We start from the raw sequence: 21498 nt of genomic DNA on the forward strand, positions 1-21498 counted from the left end.
AGTGGTGCACACGTGCAATCCCAGGTACTTGAGAGGCTGATACAGGAGAATTGCTTGAATCCTGGAAGAGGAGCCTGCAGTCAGCCGAGATCATGCCACTGCGCTCCAGCCTAGGCAACAGAGGGAGACTATGTCTCAAAAAACAATAATAATACATACTCAGTTCCAAAACTCTTATGATAAAATATCTGAACTGGTGACTTACCGCTTGTCCATTCTGTCACTATTTCATGAGTACCTACCATATACTAGACAACACACCGGTCTCAGGAGATGCAAAAACGGGTAAGACGTGGTCCCCACCCTTAATTTCGGGGTGGTGAGAGAAATGAAGGGAAGATGATGGTCAGGGATAGATACTAAGGAGATAATTACAGTGCGAAATAAGTGTTATAAAATAATGAACAAAGTGTTTGGGAAACAAAATTTTAAATAGGATGGTGTGGGGAATTTGCAGAGCTGCAGGTCAGCTGGGTCTTCTAAGCTAAGCAGCAGCATCCAGAGGAGAAAAGAGGAGGAACAGCATTCTAGGCAGAGAGAACAGTGTATGCAAGAGGAGGTCAGAATCAGAGCATACGGTCTTTCAGGAGAAGTAGGGGTCACAGGGTACAGCTGCTGGACTGGAGCATCAGATTAACTAGAGAAGAGGAGGAAAGGGAACACGGCTTCCTTTAAATGGTCTGGGGAAAAACTAGAAGGGAACGGAGCGAGGAGCATAAATCAAAAAGACATTAAGAGGTACATCAATCAAATGCCATAGACAGACCTTCTTTGGATTTTAATTTGAACAAACCACTGAGAATTTTTTTTAATCAGATAAATCCTAACACTAACTGGATTTTGAATGATAATAAGAAATTATGATTAAATGGGTTTTAGTTGTTATAAGGGTTTTGTGTGTGTCTGTGTGTCTATAAGAGTCCCTATATATTAGAGATATATTCTGAAGTATTTTTAGATAAAATAATACAATGCCTCAGATTTACCTTAAAAAAATCCAGCAAGGGGAGTGAGGTGTGGCAGGGGGAGATTAAATGATACAAGAAGGGTTACATGTTAATGATACAGGCCACCTATGGACTCCCATTATGGTTATATTGCACATGATACATTGTACGTTTTAGGTCATTATACTACTCCACTGAAATCTTTTTTTTTTTTTGAGACAGACTCTTGCTCTGTCACCCAAACCAGAGTGCAGTGGCATGACTGTGGCTCACTGCAACCTCCGCCTCCTGGGTTCAGGCAATTCTCCTGCCTCAGCCTCCCGAGTAGCTGGGATTACAGGCACGCGCCACCATGCCCAGCTAATTTTATGTATTTTTAGTAGAGATGGTGTTTCACCTTGTTGACCAGGATGGTCTCGATCTCTTGCCCTCGTGATCCACCCGCCTCAGCCTCCCAAAGTGCTGGGATTATAGGCTTGAGCCACCGCGCCCAGCCAACTGTAGCCCTTTTCTCCATAAATTTCTTGGCAGCATGAATCTCTGCTGTGACTATTCACAACAGCAAAGTCACGGAATCAACCTAAATGCCCATTAATGACAGACTGGATAAAGAAGATGTGGTACATAAACACCATGGAATACTATGCAGCCATAAAAAAGAACAAGATCATGTCTTTTATGGGAACACAGAAGCAGCTGGAGCCCATTATCCTTAGCAAACTAACTCAGGAACAAAAAAACCAAATCCTGCATATTGTCACTTATAAGTGGGGGCTAAATGATGAAAACACAGGAACACACAGAGGGGAACAACATGCACTGGGGCTTTGGAGGAGGGAGAGGAGCAGCAAAATAAAGGCTTATGACCTAGGTGGTGAAATAATCTGTACAACAAACCCCCATGACATGAGTTTATATGTAACAAACCTGCACATATACCCCCAAACCTAAAATAAAAGTTTTTTTTTTAAAAAAAAGAGAATGTCTGCTGTGGAGGCCGGGACTCTGCAAGAACCTCTAGGCAACAGAAGGAAGCACTTGATTCCTCTGTCTGTGTTGTGGTTAGGCTCAGAAACGTCTGAGGGCCCCCTACCACCTTATGGGGAAAGTCAGGGCTCCTTGGCACTCAAAACCCCACAGGTCTAGATCAGTCGACCTTCCCAAACTTATTTCCCTCCCTATCCCACAGTGGCGCTTTGCTTTAGCCAACTAGAGTAAAGGAAGAGCAAGGAAGTGTCAGACCTTGGCTAAATATCAGACTTAGCAGGCCACTGAACTTCTCTGAACCTCAGTTTCCCCATCTGTAAAAAGCATATAATACCTGCTTTACAGTTGTTAAAAAGGCGTCAGACCACGGATACAAACGCCTCACATGATTCCAAACAGCATCCAACTAAGGTCCTATGGAAATGTCACTTCGCCCTCAGGCATTCCTGCCTCTGTGTCCAAGCCACGTCTGATGACCTGAGGGACCTCGCTCTCCCTGTCACCAGCCCCAGTCTGACTATCCTGAAGGAACCAGCTAATTAAATTCTGTCTTCTCTTCAGGATTCTTCCAGTGGCACTGCTAAACCTTAGGAGTCCCTTTCCCCTGTGGCTTCCCCGACCACATAATTTTGGCCATTGCCCAATCCCTTAGCAACTGGCAGAAGCCACTGTGTAATCCTTCCTGGTCTCTTTTTATTTTGCTGAGTATCCTCCACCAGAGTTTTGTCATCTTCAGTCCCCAGGATAATTACATTTTCTCTCATTTTGAAAATAACAATGCAATGATGCGGGCTAGTGCACAACAGTTAGCAACAACTATTACCAAACCTCCTGATCTTGACTATTAGGACAACTTGTATTGGACGGCTGACATTTATTTCTGTCTGGATCAGGGGCTGGAGTTCATAATTTCTGGTAATCACCCAACCCTGTGATTACGGGCACTCTGAGGGCAACCCACAGGAAGAAGTAGCCACCAAAGAAAAATTTTTGCTAGTTTGGGAATTGCCAGCCCCCAGTCTATAAACAGGAATGAAAGAAAGATGAAGGCACCATGGAGATGACAAGAAAAGGGAGGTTCAAGATAGTCCCATTGTTCTCTAGCAGGTTAATCCTTATCACCCAGAAGAGGCACTCCGAGGGGGCAGAGGGAAAAAGAAAGCACAGAATATTTTAAATATTATTTTAAATACCCGTACGCAGTAGCTCATGCCTGTAACCCCAGCACATTGGGAGGCTGAGACAGGTATCATGAGGTCAGGAGTTCAAGACCAGCCTGACCAACATGGTGAAACACTGTCTCTACTAAAAGTACAAAAAAATTAGCCAGGCACAGTGGCACACACCTGTAATCCCAGCTACTCGGGAGGCTGAGGCAGGAAAATCACTTGAACCTGGGAGGCGGAGGTTGCAGTGAGCTGAGATCGCGCCACTGCATTCCAGCCTGGGCAACAAAGCAAGACTGTCTCAAAAAAAAAAAAAGTACTCCAAAGTTCCTTATTACTTTTCATTAGTAAAATGTCTTCAAATGATCAAAGGCTTTCCTGAATTTTTTTGTTGTTGTTGCAGATATATTTCCGGCCCAAGCCCCCACCCAGCCCCAGAGGAAGGGATTGTCCAAGCAGCTATCTTGATCCAGGGGACCTGCCCCTGTTTTGACCGGGGCTGAACACCTGGCCCGAACACCTGGCCCAGGAAAAGAACAAGTCCTAGTGTCTGGAATGATGACAAAGACAAGGCACAGAGATGATGGTGCTGACGCCGCTGGGCACTGGGACAATCACATCACAAGGACTGGCACCAACATCCCAGCGGAGCACACCAACGGCATGAGAAGGCAGGAATCAAGATCACACGGAGGGAGCCAGGCTGCAAAGACGAGGCTGGAATAGATCATCAGAGAAAAGCAGACGTAAGCATCCACGTGGCTGCAGAGGAACAGAGGAGGCAGCCGTTCCAACGGCCGTGGACCCGAGATGTCCTTTGTTGCTCTCCAACACTACTCCCGCTCCATGGGATTATTATGTCTTTGGGATAAGTACTCTTTTACTTAAGCCAACTCAGTGGCTCTCTTGTCCTTGCAACCAAATGTACCCTTGACAACAACATTCTCCTTTAAGCTCAACTAAATAAATTCTGCCAGGAGATCCCCCTTATAATCTATTTCAACTGACAGCGACTACTTTTGTCTGATTTATTACAGCTGTAAGCCCTTCCTTCTTAAAGGGGGAGGGGCTGAGATCTCTTTTAAAGCTGGACCAATTTTACACTGGCAGGGCCCATAATGTGCGGCTCTGCATTACAGCGCCCTACAGGATGCATCTAAACTAGTTTGGTCAGCGTATCCATTCCCTGAAAGCAAGGGAGCCGCCACATCAGTAACTCCGTTCCTAAGGCAACTGCTTACTTTCCGTATCAACTGCAAACTCGTTGCTATGGAGATGCATATACAAGAAAAATTCCTCTTTCCAGCCAGGGACCAGATGGCAGGGAACTCGCAGAAGCCATGGGTTAGGGGGCTTTGCTAAGTGAGATGTTTACTGGAGTACATTTCTCTCCTGATATCAGAGATGCAGCTGCCCCGAGCACATTTAGAAGCTGCACTCTTGGCGCAAAAGTAAAGGTTTATTCTCTTCTGCCTGCAAAACTACAGCCAGTAACTAGAGGTAAGTCATTGTTGAAATAACTCTAAGAGGGTCTCCCTCTAAATGTAAATCTCTTGTTTTTATTCACCATGCTGAATATAACACAGAATGAATCTCCTAGTCAAACATTAATGGAATATAATTTCCTGTAAGAACTGAAATAGTGGTATAAGTTCACTTTCTTTTTTGATTGAGAGGTAATCCAGAAATCTCTTTATTTTTCAACATGTATGCACTGTGTTTGTGTTTCAGATTTATACCTCTACCTGAACATCTCTACAGAGCTTGAAACTCATATAGCGACTTCCTGACAGCTCCACTTAGATGTGGTCAAAATAGAATTTTGGCACTAATCCCCATCCAACTTCCCAATCCAAATTTGCCCACACATTCTTCATCAGCAACCCCTGACCCTGGTTCAAGCTGGCATCGCTCCCACCATCTTTCTTTTGCACCACTAGAAACAAGCCCCAGAGAGGTATTTCTCCTTTCTGTCCTTTTAGATGTAACCACATTCTCCCTTCTCTTTTTTCTTTTTTTTAAAGATGGGGTTTCACCATGATGGCCAGGCTGGTCTTGAACTCCTCACCTCAGGTGATCCACCTACCTCGGCCTCCCAAAGTGCTGGGATTACAGGCGTGAGCCACCACACCAGGCCTTTTTTTTTTTTTTTAAGACAGAGTTTTCACTCTTGTTGCCCAGGCTGGAGTGCAACAGCACAATCTCAGTTTACCGCAACCTCTGCCTCCAGGGTTCAAGTGATTCTCCTGCCTTAGCCTCCCCAAGTAGCTGGGATTACAGGCATGCGCCACCACATCTGGTTAATTTTGTATTTTTAGTAGAGACGAGGTTGCTCCATGTTGGTCAGGCTGGTCTCGAACTCCCGACCTCAGGTGATCCACCCATCTCAGTCTCCCAAAGTGCCGGGCTTACAGGCGTGAGCCATCACGCCCAGCCTTAGTTTTGGATTTTTAATAAAAGTAGAGTTTCTCTGTGTTTGTCAGGCTGGCCTCCAACTCCCGACCTCAGGTGATCCACCCGCCTCCACCTCCTAAAGTGATGGGATTACAGGTATGAGCCACTGTGACTGGCAATCTCCCCTTTCTAATACACTTCCTTTCTGTTCCTGGGACATTTTGAGCCATTGCCACCTCATGGCCTTTGCACTTGCTGTTCTCTCTGCCCAGATCTTTGCATGGCTGCATCCCTCTTGCCATTCAGGGCATGGCCTAGTCAGATGCCCTGAGAAGCCTCCCACCTTCCTTCCCACTTCCTCCCCACTCCTCTCTGGGACATTATCCTGTTTTATTTTCTTCACTGCATGTAACACAATCTGGTACATTACCTACCCTGCCATGTAGGTTACTACCATTTACCACGCACCTCCTCCTCCTCCACTCCCACTGCTACCCTGTGGCTGGTCCAGGAGAGCCTGCCAGAGGTTGCCACTGTATCCCCAGCACCCAGAACAATGCCTGGTACTCCACAAACAAGGGTAGGAAGAATGAACCACTGCTGAAAAAACTTCTAAAATGACTGAAACCACTTCTTTTCATAAATACATGGCCCAATTTTTACCTTGCAAACTAGGGGCTGGGCACAATGGCTCAAGCCTGTAATCTCAGCACTTTGGGAGGGTGAGGTGGGCGGATCACCTGAAGTCAGGAGTTCAAGACCAGCCTGACCAACATGGAGAAACCCCGTCTCTACTAAAAATACAAAAATTAGCTGGGTGTGGTGGTGCTTGCCTGTAATACCAGCTACTCAGGAGGCTGAGGCACAAACATCGCTTGAACCCAGGAGGCAGAGGTTGCAGTGAGCCGAGATCCTGCCACTGAACTCCGTCTTAACAATGACAACAGAAACACTAGGTATTTTGCAAGACCTCAGAACCACAGCTGCAAACACTAGTTCTCAACTCAAAGCAATTTAGCATGCGGAGCAGTATTCCGGGAGTACCTACTGTGAGGCCGTGCCTCACCTGTGTGCCAGGCTGCCTGTACCTCGATTCCTGAAGATTCAGGATATTTCCCCCCACCCCCCAACTAGAGCCAGGATCAGAGTCAGCTCACATGACTTGGCCTTCTGGAAACAAAGCATGTGCACACATTTGGTTAGGTGGGTGTTTTCTGTCTAATGACATTAGTTAAATCACTTAACGGCCCTGTCCCTAGAGAAGGACAGTCACAGCTTTCTATGAGGCACTTCACAGAACTCCAGTAAATAGAAGGAGACACTGAACTCGACCCCACGGGGCCCAGAGGGAAATCCCACATGCCCTGTGAGGACCAAAGGAAGAAAAAGAAGGGTAATTGGAGAGCTTTTTCCCCTGGGAAGCGTGTAGCCACTCTGCCTGTATTTACTGTCTCCTGCTGAGTTCACAAGCAAAGGTACTCAAACAAGCACACACACACACACACAAATCAAAGACTTCATTCTGTTCATAGAACTGTCTGTAATCTTACACAGCAACCCATCAAGTTATTACTAAAAGAATGACTTCACACTACTCGCTATCTTCAGCCATGTCTCCTTGCTTTCCTTATCATCCTTGACACACACTGTATCTTCACCTCAATCAAGCTATCGCTTTTGATGATATTAAATGCAATTTAACCAGAATATCTTAAAGCAAAAGTTATTTTGCTTTAAGTTATTTGCTTAGTTATTTGGAAGGTTGCTTTAAGTTATTTGCTTAGTTATTTGGAAGGCTGAAAAAATGGGTCAGCATCTCTGCTTTGCTTAAGCTACCAATGCAATTTAAAGTTTTTCACTTAGCATCCTAGCTCTTCCAACAAGTCCCTATCTTTATTTACATAACCTTGCAGCCACCATCTCTCTCCGTCCTTTTCTCTGACATTGTTCTGACACATCCTTTGGGTCCAGCAACATTTGTCTCCTAAGCATCTAAGATCTTTGTGGCAGATAATTCCAAGTTTGCTTGGCAACAGAACCAACATTTAATTTGGGGTTGCAATGGATCAGGCAAAAGAGTCCATTTCCCAGACTTCCTTGCAGCTAGAAGTCATGTGACCAGGCTCTAGCCAATAAGATGAAAGCAGAGAATGGGGTTTCCAGGAAATCCCCTTAAAATCAGGAAGTCAGCAAGACTCCCTCCTGTCCATCCCTGTACTCCCCTTCTTGCTTCCTAAAATGAGAACCTGCTAGCTGACACCATCTTAGACCATGAGAAGACAGAATGGAAACCCGCAATGCCCTAAGAACAGCAGAGAAGAGGGAATGTGTGTCTCTGCCTAGCTCCTCAAGGCTTATTTCATGTAATGGAGAAATATGTCCCAGCTTGTTTAAATCACTGGTTTCTCTACAATAAACAGTCAAGCCTCCTTCTGATCAAATCCATCCTTGGAGGTCTAATGCTCATTCCCATACCCCAAGAATGCTTTGTTAACAGCTTTTTCAAGTGAACATAAGGAATATTCAAAACTCGCCCATCATACCTTTTAGCTTCCCAGTGCCCCTCTCTGGGGAAGGGAAGCTGCCCCGGCTAACTTTGATAATACCAATCTCGCAATGATCAGCACACTTCTAGTACTTACGGTAACTTATTCTCTTTTATTTTTCATTATGTTTCCTGCTTCTCTGGAATGTAAACTACTAAGAATACCAAAAGGCAAGAAGCAAATCGTATTCTTTTTTGCTGTTGTTGCTGTTGCTGTTGACATGGTCTCACTCTGTCACCCAGGCTGGAGTGCAGTGGCGCAATCACAGCTCACGGCAGCCTCCACCTCCCGGATTCAAGATTCTCCAGCCTCAGCCTCTGGAGTAGGCGGAACCACAGGCGCGTGGCACCACGCCCAGCTAATCTTTGGATTTTTTGTAGAGACAGGGTTTTACCATGTTGCCTAGGCTGGTCTTGAATTCCTGAGCTCAAAGCGATCCGCCCCACCTTGGCCTCCCAAAGTGCTGGGATTACAGGCCTGAGTCACCGTGCCCAGCCCTCAAATCTCACTTTAGCCTTTGACATAGCCAAATAATTCTACTGAAAACACTAGTAAGCAGAGGGCCCTTGAAGTCCCTGAAGTTACAGGAAATGAGATGCTGATGGCCTACTAATATGAAAGCACTCCCCACAGGAACAACTTGAATACATTTTTCCAGTCGGAAAACTTCAGGCCAGTGTTGAAGCCAATGTGGCCAAAGGTTAAACCCTTCCAGGGATATATTCACTGAGAGAAGTGGCAAACAAGTCAAAAGTGACAAGGGGCCGGGCGCGGTGGCTCACACCTGTAATCCCAGCACTTTGGGAGGCCAAGGTGGGTGGATCATGAGATCAAGAGATAGAGACCATCCTGGCCAACATGGTACTAAAATTACAAAAATGAGCTAGGCATGGTGGCGTGCCCCTGTAATCCCAGCTACTCTGGAAGCTGAGGCGGGAGAATCACATGAACCCGGGGTGCGGAGTTTGCAGTGAACCAAGACTGTGCCACTGCACTCCAGCCAGGTGACAGAGCAAGACTCCATCTCAAAAAAAAAAAGGACAAGAGTGGGTTCCACAAAACCAAAATCTGTCACAAAAGCCCCACCTAATAAACAAAATGGCATCAAAACAAACATGGCATTCGCTTTTAAATATGTATGTGTTCATAGGCCAGTAGGCCAGGCACAATGGCTCATGCCTGTAATCCCAACATTTTGGGAGGCTGAGGCAGGAGGATGATTTGAGCCCAGGAGTTCGAGACCAGCCTGGGAAACATAGTAAGAACCTGTCTCTACAAAAAATAAATAAATTAGCCAGGCCTGGTGGCCCATACCTGTTGTCCTAGCTACTCAGGAGGATCACTGGAGCCAGCAGGCCAAAGGCTTCAGTGAGCCATAAGCCATGACTGTGCCTCTGTGCTCTAGCATAGGCAACAGAGCAAGACCCTGTCTCAAAAACTAAATAAATAAACAAACAAAAAAGAGATATATGTGTGTGTATACATGTGCATGTGTGTGTGTGTGTGTGTGTGTGTGTGTATATATATATGTGTGTGTATTCATCTTGTTTCAAGTGAAAAAAAAAAGTCCATTGGAAAGGTAATAACATTTCCTATGAAATCTAATACCTCCCACCATCTCGCCGGAACTTAAGAACAATAAGATGGCCAGGGCTCCATGAAAGAGTATGGATTAATCCAAGTGACTAACTGCTCTTGTGAAAAAAAACGCAAAAACCCGTAACTGTCTTTTTTTCCCACCCCCCAAGATGGAGTCTTCCTCTGTCACTCAGGCTGGAGTGCAGTGGCACGATCTCGACTCACTACAACCTCCACCTCGCAGGGTCAAGTGATTCTCCTGCCTCAGCCTCTCAAGTAGCTGGGACTACCAGTGTGTGCTACCATGCTCAGCTAATTTTTGTATTTTTAGTAGACACGTGGTTCCACTATGTTGTCTAGGCTGGTCTTGAATTCCTGACCTCGTAATCCACTGGCCTCAGCCCCTCAAAGCACTGGGATTACAGGCGTGAGCCACCGTGCCCGGGCTAAACTCATAACTTTCAAATAGGAGGTCAGTGTGCCAACTTCTTATATTATTTACTGCAGGGAATTATCAATAAAAAATGATTTCAAAGGGTTCTTCTTACCACCCTTTCTTGCTGGTTGGATATATAGGCAGTACAACAATGAAGTATCTGGTAGACCTATTCAGGTGTCACAAAGCCCCACCAAACACAATGCAACATTTTCTCACTAGGGAGCAGGGGAAGATACTGGACAGATATATTGATGGGGCTCTCACCAGAGCAAGACAACAGAAATGTGCTGCCAACTAAGACACCTAATGGCTGGAAGGAAGGCATGTACAGTCTGGAAGGAAGAGATTGGCAGGATGGGTCAGGGAGCCTTGTCAAGGACAGTGTTGCAATTTCTTGGGATCACCGAGGATGCTGGTATGATAGCCTTCCTGTTCCAGGGCCTGTGACAAGGCAGTATATTTATTTCCGGCCCCTCAGAGATCTGGTAAACTCTGAACCTTCTGAGGTGACACAGTCTATAGCACAGACAGCAGAAAGCAGCCCACCTGGCAGTGGGCGCCAGTGAGGAAGAGCCCATCTTCAGGCAGAGCAGTTTCCCATGCTGGGCAAGGCAGCCCCAGGTAGAGGATGAAGAGGATCATCACTTTACCCAGAGACCACAGAATCTCACACAAGTTACAAAGTTACACGTTCCACCCACCCAACATTACCCTAATTCTTAGGAATTCAGACATCAGGATCAGACTACACTGTCTTCCAATGAGCATTATTTATCCAAAAAAAATATAAGTTATCTCTTCCTCCTAAAAGGACCATCAATGAGACAGGTAGGTTGACTGGTGTCACGGGAAGGGGAAATGCTCTTGATTCTGTGTTCACAACACCAAGAAGAGGAAACTAGAAGCAACTCCTTATGTGGGGTGCTGTCACACAGAGATCCAACCTCAATTTCTTTTGTTGTTGTTGTTGTTGTTGCTGTTTTTCTTTTTGAAACAGAGTCTCACTCTGTTGCCCAAGCTGGAGTGTAGTGATGTGCTCTCAGCTCGCTGCAATCTGGGCCTCCTAGGTTCAAGCGATTCTCCTGCCTCAGCCTCCCAAGCAGCTGAGGCAGGGGCCCAGGACGGAGCCTGGAAACCTGAAGCTGAGCAGGCAGTTGTTTACTCTGTGCAGATGCAAGAACTTTACATGTGCCGACAATTTAGCCCATCTCAACAGCACAAAAATATTCTCTATGTTTGTCTTTCTCTAACCTGTACCCTCAGTTAATTCTAGGTTTATCTGGGTCTTTTCAATCCCTTATAACCCATATTCATAGGATATTTAAAGGAAGCACAGAGAGATCATCTATGATGTCTTACGTAGCATGGTGTTCATGTAAGAAATTGTCAATTACTCTTACCTATACTGAAATGTTTGAATTGTAAATGTCATCTGCTTCAAAATACTTCAGCAGGGCTGGATGCAGTGACTCATGCCTATAATCCACAGCACTTTGGGAGGCTGAGCTGGGAGGATTGCTTGAGGCCAGCAGTTTGAGACCAGCCTGGGCAACATGGCAAAACCCCATTTCTACGAAAAATACAAAAAGAAGTTTGGTCTCAGAAATAAATTAAATAAATAATTTTAAAAAAAAGAATTGGAAGGAATTAGGATGAACTCATGGTCTTCACTTACTAGCTGTGCAGCCTCTAGCAAGTTACTTAACCACTCAGAGCTTAACTCCTCATCTATTTTAAGAAGGAAAATAATAGGGCCTACTTCATAGGGTTTAGTAAGGAAGAAATCAGATACTGCATATGGAAAGCACAAAGCAAGCATGCCTATATTTATAAGCTAAAACTGTGTTTAAAGCACTGAGCTCTGGATATAATAAACATACTTTTGTACAGTGTTTCCTTTATAAACCCTTTGATGACAATGTTTTTTGTTCAAGTAGCAAGAGGAAAGGTTACAAAAAAAAGGCACAGAAATAGAAATACACACATACCTTATAATCCAGTCTAGAAAAAAATGACTGCATTCTACTTCTCACTTACAAATAGTGAGAGAGGTTAGTACACACCAATCTTATACTCCTAGGTAAGACCTGTATTTAGGGAGTATAAAACTTAATCCCAGACATTAAAACTCTACCCTAATTGATTTAGGCACAGATCATCAATAGACAAAACAGAAAAACAAACAAACAAAAAAACTGAGGAACTTTATAGAGAAGGGAACAGTGACCTCACATGAACCCATGGCTCAATCTCAGCTTCCCCAAGAGGGGGATGACCAGGAAGGACACAGGACGATCCGGAATGGACCTAGACATAAGTTCTTCCTTCCATTTTACAGGAAACAGAAGGGGAAAGAGAAGCAAGTTACATGAAATCGCAAGGAAGTAAACAGAAGGCAAGCAGTCCGTAGCATAAGCCATGGGTGTCTTTGAACAAGGAAGGGAATGAAAAAGGGAAGAGGACATAGGAGTGCTGCAGGCGGACACAGACAGGAAGCATCACAAAAGGCACTGCATGAGCCACATTTGGACCCTAATTCAAATATTTTGTAAATAGGAATATGTGAATATGGACCTGGTTTTAGGCAACACCAGATAATTGTTCATTTTGCTAGGTGGGACATTAGCATGGTGGTTCTGTAAGAAATTGTCAATTACTCTTACCTATACTGAAATGTTTGAATTGTAAATGTCATCTGCTTCAAAATACTTCAGCAGGGCTAGATGCAGTGACTCATGCCTATAATCCACAGCACTTTGGGAAGCTGAGGGGGAGGATTGCTTGAGGCCAGGAGTTTGAGACCAGCCTGGGCAACATAGCAAAACCCCATTTCTACAAAAATTCAAAAAAAATTTAGCCAGGCATGGTGGTGTGCGCCTGTAGTCCCACCTTCAGAGTCTGAGGAGGGAGGATTGCTTAAGCCTGGGAGTCTAAGACTGAAGTGAGCCATGTTTATGCCACTGCACTCCAGCCTGGTCAAAAGAATGAAACTGTTTCAAAAGAAAAAACAAAAAAACAACTTCAACAACAAAAACAGCAACAACAAAAAAGAATAAATAAAATAAGTGGGACCAACTCTTGTCAACTACTAATTGGGATGTGTGTTATGGGGGTATATCAAATCATTATACTATTCTAATTCCGTGTATGTTTGAAATTTTCTGTGATTCAAAAACAAAAATAAAACTCTTATCTTTTGAAATCCTTTCAGAGATAAAATGAAAGCCAAACTGTCAAACTGTCTCTTTTGCCTTGACTTACTCATTCATGAGAACATGCTCTTGATGAAGTCTCAGCAACTGGAAAGACCTCTTGAGGGCACCTAGTTCAGGGATTCTCAAACCTGGCTGCTTGTTGGAAACACCTAGGAAGCTTAGCAGAACAACCAGTTTTCCCCAATCCACCTCACACCTAATGAATCACAATCTCCAGAAAGGGGCCCACGAAAATGGACTTTTTTTTTTTTGAGACAGGGCACCCAGCCCTGCTGAAGTATTTTGAAGCAAATGACATTTACAATTCAAACATTACAGTATATGTAAGAATAACTGACAATTTCTTACGTAACAGCCATGCTAATGTCCCACCTAGCTCTGTCACCCAGGCTGGATCTTGGCTCACTGCAACCTCCACCGCCTGGGCTCAAGCCATCCTCCCATCTCAGCCTCCCAAGTAGCTGGGACTACAGGTACATGCCACCATCCTCAGCCAATTTTTTTGTATTTTCTGTAGAGACAGGATCTCACCACGTTGCCCAGGCTGGTCTCAAACTCCTGAGCTCAAGTGATCCTCCCGCCTTGGCCTCCCTAAGTGCTGGGTTTACAGGTGTGAGTCACCGTGCCCGGCTGAGAATTATTTTTGAAGTGCCATGGGTGATTCTGATGTAATCTAGTATGTTCCCTCCCCAACATCCCAGACAAACTGTTGTCCAGCAGAGCATGTGTTCCAAGCCCTCAGGGACAAGGATCACCCAGGATCCCACACTGTCACTGCCACATCAGGCCTAACCGTATTCTTCCCTTTCAGAAGAAACTTTAAAGTGGGATAGCTAATTCACTACATACAGCTTGCAAGGCTTCAATTTTCCCATTCAGTTTAAGGTGTTTCTCACCAAAATTCAGGTGCATTTAGTCACTGTGTTGAAGCCAACTTCAGCGTGAGAGCGCCTGCCAATTAAAATCTCCTGGGAAAAAACAAGTTTACCCATAGAGCTAAAGGAGCTTTCACTGGGCAGAGTATCAGGGAGAATGCATAGTAGCAAACCCCAAGTGACTGGGCCAGATCAATGCCCTGGAAGGACCTGGGTGTACGTGAGCACTCCTGGGCGTCTGCACCTCTCACAGCAGCCAGCAGCTGGCCCCGGAGAACCCAAGAAAGAGGAGAAAGGTGGAAAAACTCACACCCCTTGCTTTGTTCTCAGAGAATGGCAAATGCTGGGAACAAACTCCCAACCACAAAACTGACTGGCATTTGATCAGAAACATGTCGATACAGGTCAGGATGGCTGGGAAGCCAAAACTGAACGTTTCATAACATTAACAACCTCAAGTCTTTAAAATCACTCTCTTTCAACAGATGAGATCCGCATTTATTTGGATTGACAACCGTCACTCCTGGAACACGTGACTCCCAGAATCCAGTGGTGGGAGGTCACAGGGGGGAAGAACAGCCCCTCCCAGTGCATCCAACACCCACTTGTCACTCCCAAGGCTGACTGATGAATAATCCTCCCAAGTCTTGCTGCCCGCTTTGGCGTTGGTCTTTTCTAACATTTCAGAGTAAGCATTTGCTAAATTACTTTTATGACCGGCATTATGTCAGACACCAAGACTCAGGCATGCAGGAACTTGCAGACTCGTTTCACACCAAACTAAACGCCCTGTTTGTTGCTTTATCACTGCTACGTGGCTTTGGGGGACCTGAGCATTCTCTGTCTGGAATTGCTTTCGAAGACTTTCCCTTTCTTGTCATAAAGATCCACCTATATAGAAGCTTTAAATACCACAGACTCGGTTCTTTACAGAGGAGCAGTGAATGTCCTCTAAGCTCAAAGAATAATCTTAAAGCACTCAACAAAGCCAACTCCAGAGGTGGCTCTCCAAATGCCCAACCTGAGATACGGAGGGAAGGAGACAGCGCTTCGTGGTCATAGAAATTCCTCTCCCTGATTAAAGGGACACACTTTGATGGTTACAGCTACACAAAAATAAGGACCTATGGAGGAGGGGCCCAGTCACTTATAAATATTCACATCTGCACGCTCGGCCCAGGCATCATCTGCACCACTGATCAAAGTCAATCTCTCGTTAGTGCCCACATCTTTCCTCCCAGGCAACACCCCTCCCCAAACCCTACGTCTCCACCCCCAACCTCAAACAGAAACTTTGAGTGAAGAGCATTTGCACGCAAACACGTCCAATTTGAGCAAGGAGAAATACGGCTGGGCCACTTCCTGATTCATGTTCTCCCATGCCAAAGACAAGGAGAATATTCTCAGGCTCAAGATTCTACTTGAAACAGTGACATGCTGCCAGAGAGCAAGAAATTAAATGCCCCAGCTCTGCACAGCCACTGACCCCACACAGTGGGGGTCCTGCACCCAAACCTGAACTGCAAAAAGAGGGAGACCCAGAGTCCCAGCTGCACACAGCAGCATTATTCACACAACACACAAAGTGGGAAAACACAGTCACACGAAAACTTAGCAGAGGGAACGTTTTCCGGCAGTTTATCTTAACGTAGCCACATCACTTTTCAGGACTCAAAGTCAGAACACAATTTTGTTTTCCACTTCTTAACAGTTGCCCAATTTCTACTGAACCTATTATATTCCTTAAAATAAAAATAGGCCAGGCGTGGTGGCTCATGCCTGTAATCCCAGCACTTTGGGAGGCCAAGGTGGGTGAATCACTTGAGCCTTGAAGTTTGAGACCAGCCTGGACAACATGGTGAGACACCATTGCTACAAAAAGTATAAACATTAACCGAGTGTGGTGGCACACACCTGTGGTCCCAGCTCCTTTGGAGGCTGAGGTGGGAGGATCACTTGAGCCCAAGAGGACAAGGGTGCAGTGGGCTGTGATCATACCACTGCACTTTAGCCTGGGTGACAGAGCAAGGCACTGGTCTCAAAAGAAAGAAAACAAAAGAGGCCAGGAGCAGTGACTCATGCCTGTAATTCCAGCACTTTGGTAGGCCGAGGTGGGCGGATCACGAGGTCAAGAGATTGAGACCATCATGGCCAACATGGTGAAAGCCGGTCTCTACTAAAATACAAAAAAAAAATTAGCTGGGCATGGTGGTGCGTGCCTGTAGTCCCAGCTACTTGGGAGGCTGAGGCAGGAGAATTGCTTGAACCCAGGAGGTGGAGGCTGCAGTAAGCCGAGATTGCGCCACTTGCACTCCAGCCTGGCGCCTGGTGACAAAGCAAGACTCTGTTTCAAAAAAAAAAACAAAAGAAAAGGAAAAGGAGAAAAAGAAAGGAAGAAAGAAAAAAAGAAAATTATTAAAATTCACTGACCATATATAAATTTCACTGACCATGAAGTGCAAACTAAGGCTTTAAAGCAGGGTTCCCAACCAGGGGCCGTGTACCAGTCAGTGGCCGGTCAGGAACTGGGCCACAGAGCAGAAGGTGAACATCGCCTCCTGTCACATCAGCGGCATTAGATTCCCACAGGAGCACGAACCCTACTGTGAACTGTGCATGGGACGGATCTAGGTTGCGTGTTTCTTATGAGAATCTCATGCCTGATGATCTGAAGTGGAACGGTTTCATACCGAAACCATCCCTCCTGGCCCTCCACAAAATGGGACCCTAGTGCCAAAAACACTGGGGACTTCTGCTTTAAAGTCGATATTCAACCTTTTTAAAGTCAGTCTCTAATAGAACCCTTACTCTGAGTCAGGAGTTTCAAAGTTGTCACTTATACAGACACCAGATTTCATGACAGTCACCCGGGCAACTTATGTCTGTTTGGTCTTAGAGTATAAGTACGCTCAAGCCTCTTCCCAATGTTCATCACTGTCCACTTATTCCAGGACACTGGAGAAATTTACCTTCTCCTAGTTCATATTCAGGAAAAAAAAACAAAACACCATTTTTTTCTAGCCCGTGGTGGCAATTTTTCTCAAATATATATATATACACATACTTCATGATTAACGGCTGCCCTTGGAATACTGACCTTTGTTAAGACTCTAAAACCAAAGTGACCCATCCACACTGAGGGATGGTAACTGACAACCAATCAGTTCTGCAAACCACCATTTTATCGTTATGGAAACCCTATCAGTGGGAAACCCTCAAACAGTACAAACAGCAATAAATAGTACATAACTCATAGGCTTAGGGAAAGGAAGTTCTTCAAAGTCATCTAAATGAATTAAATAGAATAAAACCTACTTACAACTGCTACTGCAATGTAGTGAACAGAAATTCATTTTTAATAGAGAAAAATTAAAAAAAAAATAAACTCTTGGGTTCTAGACACAGAGGCTTACCTGACTCCTCTCCTTGTCCACTTTCTTAAAACACTTATTCAATGACAAATTGTGTCTTACTGAGTTTTTCCACCCAGTAGGTGCATTTGCAAAATATGGAAAATGTTCCAAGATCCAGTTGTAGATATCCTTCACTGGCAGGCGCTTGGTTGGAGAGTCCTCGATGGCCATAAATATGAGGCAGCTGAAGGAGTAGGGGGGTTTGCAGTTTGGGTTCTGCCTGGCATCGTAGGGCATGTCAGAGTGAGCGGGGGATGGGGGTGTGTCATCATCCAGGTCCTGGACGGGGCTGACACTCCTGAGGACCGACTCCCCAAAGCTCTTCAACAAGTTCTTGCTCTCATGCAGCCAGTTCAGGTTGGTCAGCTCTTCATCTTCCATGGCCCCCTCTTCTAATCGGATGTCAGGCAGAGAAAAGTCGAGGTCATCGTCTTCTTGAAGGGCCTTGGAGAAACCACTGCCCCGGTAACACTGACTCAGTCCACTGGAGACACTAATTCCTGAGCTTTCTGGCTTCTTACTGGGAGGCATGACTGGACCCATTTACGTGAAGGCTCCTAGTAAAGACATCACAAAGAAATGATGAGCTGGTGAGGCCCAAAACAGAAAGGCAGACTGTGCCCCTCTGATGCTGTCACCTCCCCCTGCCACCTCTACGGAACCCCCACTACACAGGAACACCACCTTGTGACTCCCGCACTGAGCAACACAACCCCATAATTCCACCAAGAGAGATACGCTGATGAGAAAAACCAGCCCACCATTTATCTGGCAAGGTGGCCTGATGCCCCTTATATAAGACAAGACTGATAACACGGCCAGGCATGGTGGCTCACGCCTGTAATCCCAGCACTTTGGGAGGCCGAAGCAGGAGATTGCTTGAGACCAGGAGACCACTTTTAAGCTACATTAAATTTCACTGCAATTTTTTTTTCTTCCAGAACGGAAGAAAAGCAAGTAACTTCAGGCACCACACCAATACATGGGAACCTAAGACGGGCCATTAACTGAAATTAGAACTGGTGAAAAAGTCAGGAGAGCAACTGCCAGTTTCAAGACAGGAAGACAAATTCAACAAAACATGCCACAAAATTCTATCCCTCCACCCCGACCTGCCACCATCCCCATTTTTTATCAGTGACCTAGAACATGCAGTAAAATAACATCTGATGAGAAAAGAAAACGGGGAGGTGGTAGGTTTACAAACAGAATGACCCCTACAGACACAAAGCATGTTCAACCCTCCAGCACCCAATGTAACACAGAAAGAACAGTAAAGATAACCAAAAAGGTCTCCCACTCTCTGTAGCGCTAAAACAATATGCTCAGTTTAAGAGTGTTAGATTTTAATTCCTCCCACAAACAACCAGTAAGAAAATCAAGCATCTTCTTAGAAAACCAATGAACAGTCTAGGCATGATGGCTGATGCCTATAATCTCAGCACTTTGGGAGGCCAGGGGCGGAAGGATCACTTGAGTCCAGGAGATTGAGACCAGGCTGAGCAACATGGCAAAAACCGTCTCTACTAAAAATAAAAAAATTAGCTGGATAGGATGGCATGTGCCTGTGGTCCCAGCTACTTGGGAGGCTGGGTGGGAGGACTGCTTGAACCCTCCTAAGTTGAGGCTGCAGTGAGCTGTGACTGCATTCCAGCCTGAGTGACAGAGTAAGACCCTGTCTCAAACTTTTTAAAAAGAAAAAAAGAAAATGAATGAACATATTTAAAAGCAAAGACATGGGCCAGGCATGGTAGCTCATGCCTGTAATCCCACCACTTTGGGAGGCCGAGGCAGGAGGATCCCTTGAGCTCAGAAGTTCGAGACCAGCCTGGCCTACATGGTGAAACCCCATCTCTACCAAAAAAAATACAAAAAATCACTGGGTGTGGTGGTGTGTGCCTGTAGTCCCAGCTACTTAGGAGGATGAGGTGCAAGGATCACTTGAGCCCGGGAGGTTGAGGCTAACTGCACTACAGCCCAGGCAACAGAGTGAGACCCTATCTCAAAAAAATAAATAAAATAAAAAAGGCAAAGACATGACCCTTCTATGTCTCTTAAATGTCCATTAACACCACATCTAAAACAACTGCCACTTCAGCTGGAGAAGCTCTATTAGGGAATTCCGGAAGGCGTAATCCTGGGCACTAACCAACCAGCCAAGGGTGCCTGTGAATTACAGCACCTTTCCTCTTCCAACAGGTAGAACCTGCTAGGTGCAAGGACTAAGTGGGAGTTGCTATGAGATGCCCAACTCTTCCCCCCGCCCCCCCAGACGGAGTTTCGCTCTTGTTATCCAGGTTGGAGTGCAACGGCGCGATCTCGGCTCACTGCAACCTCTACCTCCTGGGTTCAGGCAATTCTCCTGCCTCAGCCTCCCGAGTAGCTGGGATTACAGGCGTACGCCACCATGCCCAGCTAATTTTTTGTATTTTTAGTAGAGACGGGGTTTCACCATGTTGACCAGGATGGTCTCGACCTCTTGACCTCGTGATCCACCCGCCTTGGCCTCCCAAAGTGTTGGGATTACAGGCGTGAGCCATCGCGCCTGACCCGAGATGCCCAACTCTTTTTTTTTGAGACGGAGTTTCGCTGTTGTTACCCAGACTGGAGTGCAATGGCACGATCTCGGCTCACCGCAACCTCTGCCTTCCGGGTTCAAGCAATTCTCCTGCCTCAGCCTTCCGAGTAGCTGGGACTACAGGCACGCACCACCATGCCCAGCTAATTTTTGTATTTTTAGTAGAGACGGGGTTTCACCTTGTTGACCAGGATGGTCTCAATCTCTTGACCTCGTGATCCACCCACCTCGGCCTCCCAAAGTGCTGGGATTATAGGCGTGAGCCACCACGCCCGGCCGACCAACTCTTAAGGAGAGAAAACTTCATGAGGCATCGCAGTACAGACCAGGCAGGATGCTCCAGATGCTTCGAGTTCACTCACAGCGAGTATTTCCTTCTGTCAAATAAGGCGATTACTCCGACACATTTCAGAGAAAAAACAAGCTAGGATCTTTAGGCTTGAGGATACAACAGAGTCTGGTCCCATCCTACTTTTAACTTCTTTATGAATGAAATAAAGCACCACTTGTCTTTCTTCAAGTTTCCTCAGATCCCATCAGAAAATTTTCTGATGACCAAAATATGCACACAGTAGAGTATAAAAGAGAACTACCGAGCTACTGAAGTCAACTTTAGCTCCAAATGAAAGTTTTATGTCTCCTGAGCTTCCAAACAGGAAAATTATATCATGGCTGACAGTAAAGTAATTTAATTGCACTGTTGCTATGACAACATGCTGCTCTCTTTCTTTTTAATTTGCTTATTTGTCAGTAGCTTCCCAGAGGAACTAACACGCTATTCTCCATGTTTCCTTTTGTTTTAAACAAACACTGCCAGCAATATGGTTTTAGAAGAAAAAAATGGCACTGTCAAGAAGAGAGGGTCATGGGAGTTCAGCACCCTTAGATCGTGTGCGCACTTTGTGCTGGGTCCCTGTGCCCTCCAACTGCTCACTGCATCCCTATAAATCCCGCATTTTATAGCAACAGTGTGAAGAGCTGCTGATCACTACAGTTCCATGTTAAAAAAAAAAAAAAAAAAAAAAAACAGAAACAGAAACAAACAAAAAAACACAGTTCGCAGAAACCACAGCTGAGGAGTTTTCCATTATTATACTCTAACTACAGAATTCGCCAAATCTTTTTTTCCTCCTGTTTTAGAGGGGAAAAAAATCTGGATCATGTGAGTTGCAGTTAAGCAAACATTTTTAATCTGCTGCCAACAAGGCTGCTCCACCAGATACGCAAATAGTTATTCACTGGTGACCTCCTTACAACTTTTCTCTACACACACACACACACACACACTTTTGTTTTTTTTTATGACTTGCTGTGTTTTGTTATCCTTTTTATTTTTTTTAAGGAGAAAATACGGCAGGAA

The 21498-nt window shown here is 45.3% G+C and overlaps 1 protein-coding gene and 1 long non-coding RNA gene across 4 annotated transcripts in view; one reads left to right on the forward strand and one right to left on the reverse strand.

The window, feature by feature from the left end:
- Positions 1-21498, reverse strand: part of FOXN3 (forkhead box N3) — a 269460-nt gene that overhangs the window by 246705 nt on the left and 1257 nt on the right. For all 3 annotated transcript variants that reach the window (XM_002754187.6, XM_078335590.1, XM_009006431.5), the window contains exon 2: positions 17561-18117. In XM_002754187.6, the coding sequence (XP_002754233.1) occupies positions 17561-18103 (543 nt within the window). In that variant the 5' untranslated portion in view covers positions 18104-18117. The remainder of the gene's footprint in view (positions 1-17560; positions 18118-21498) is intronic.
- On the forward strand, positions 4184-8319 carry LOC128928856 (uncharacterized). Its single transcript, XR_008474545.2, has 2 exons — positions 4184-4600; positions 4832-8319. It is a non-coding gene; the product is annotated as an uncharacterized LOC128928856 (long non-coding RNA).

This window comes from Callithrix jacchus, chromosome 8, assembly GCF_049354715.1.
Source record: "Callithrix jacchus isolate 240 chromosome 8, calJac240_pri, whole genome shotgun sequence".
NCBI lineage: Eukaryota > Metazoa > Chordata > Mammalia > Primates > Cebidae > Callithrix > Callithrix jacchus.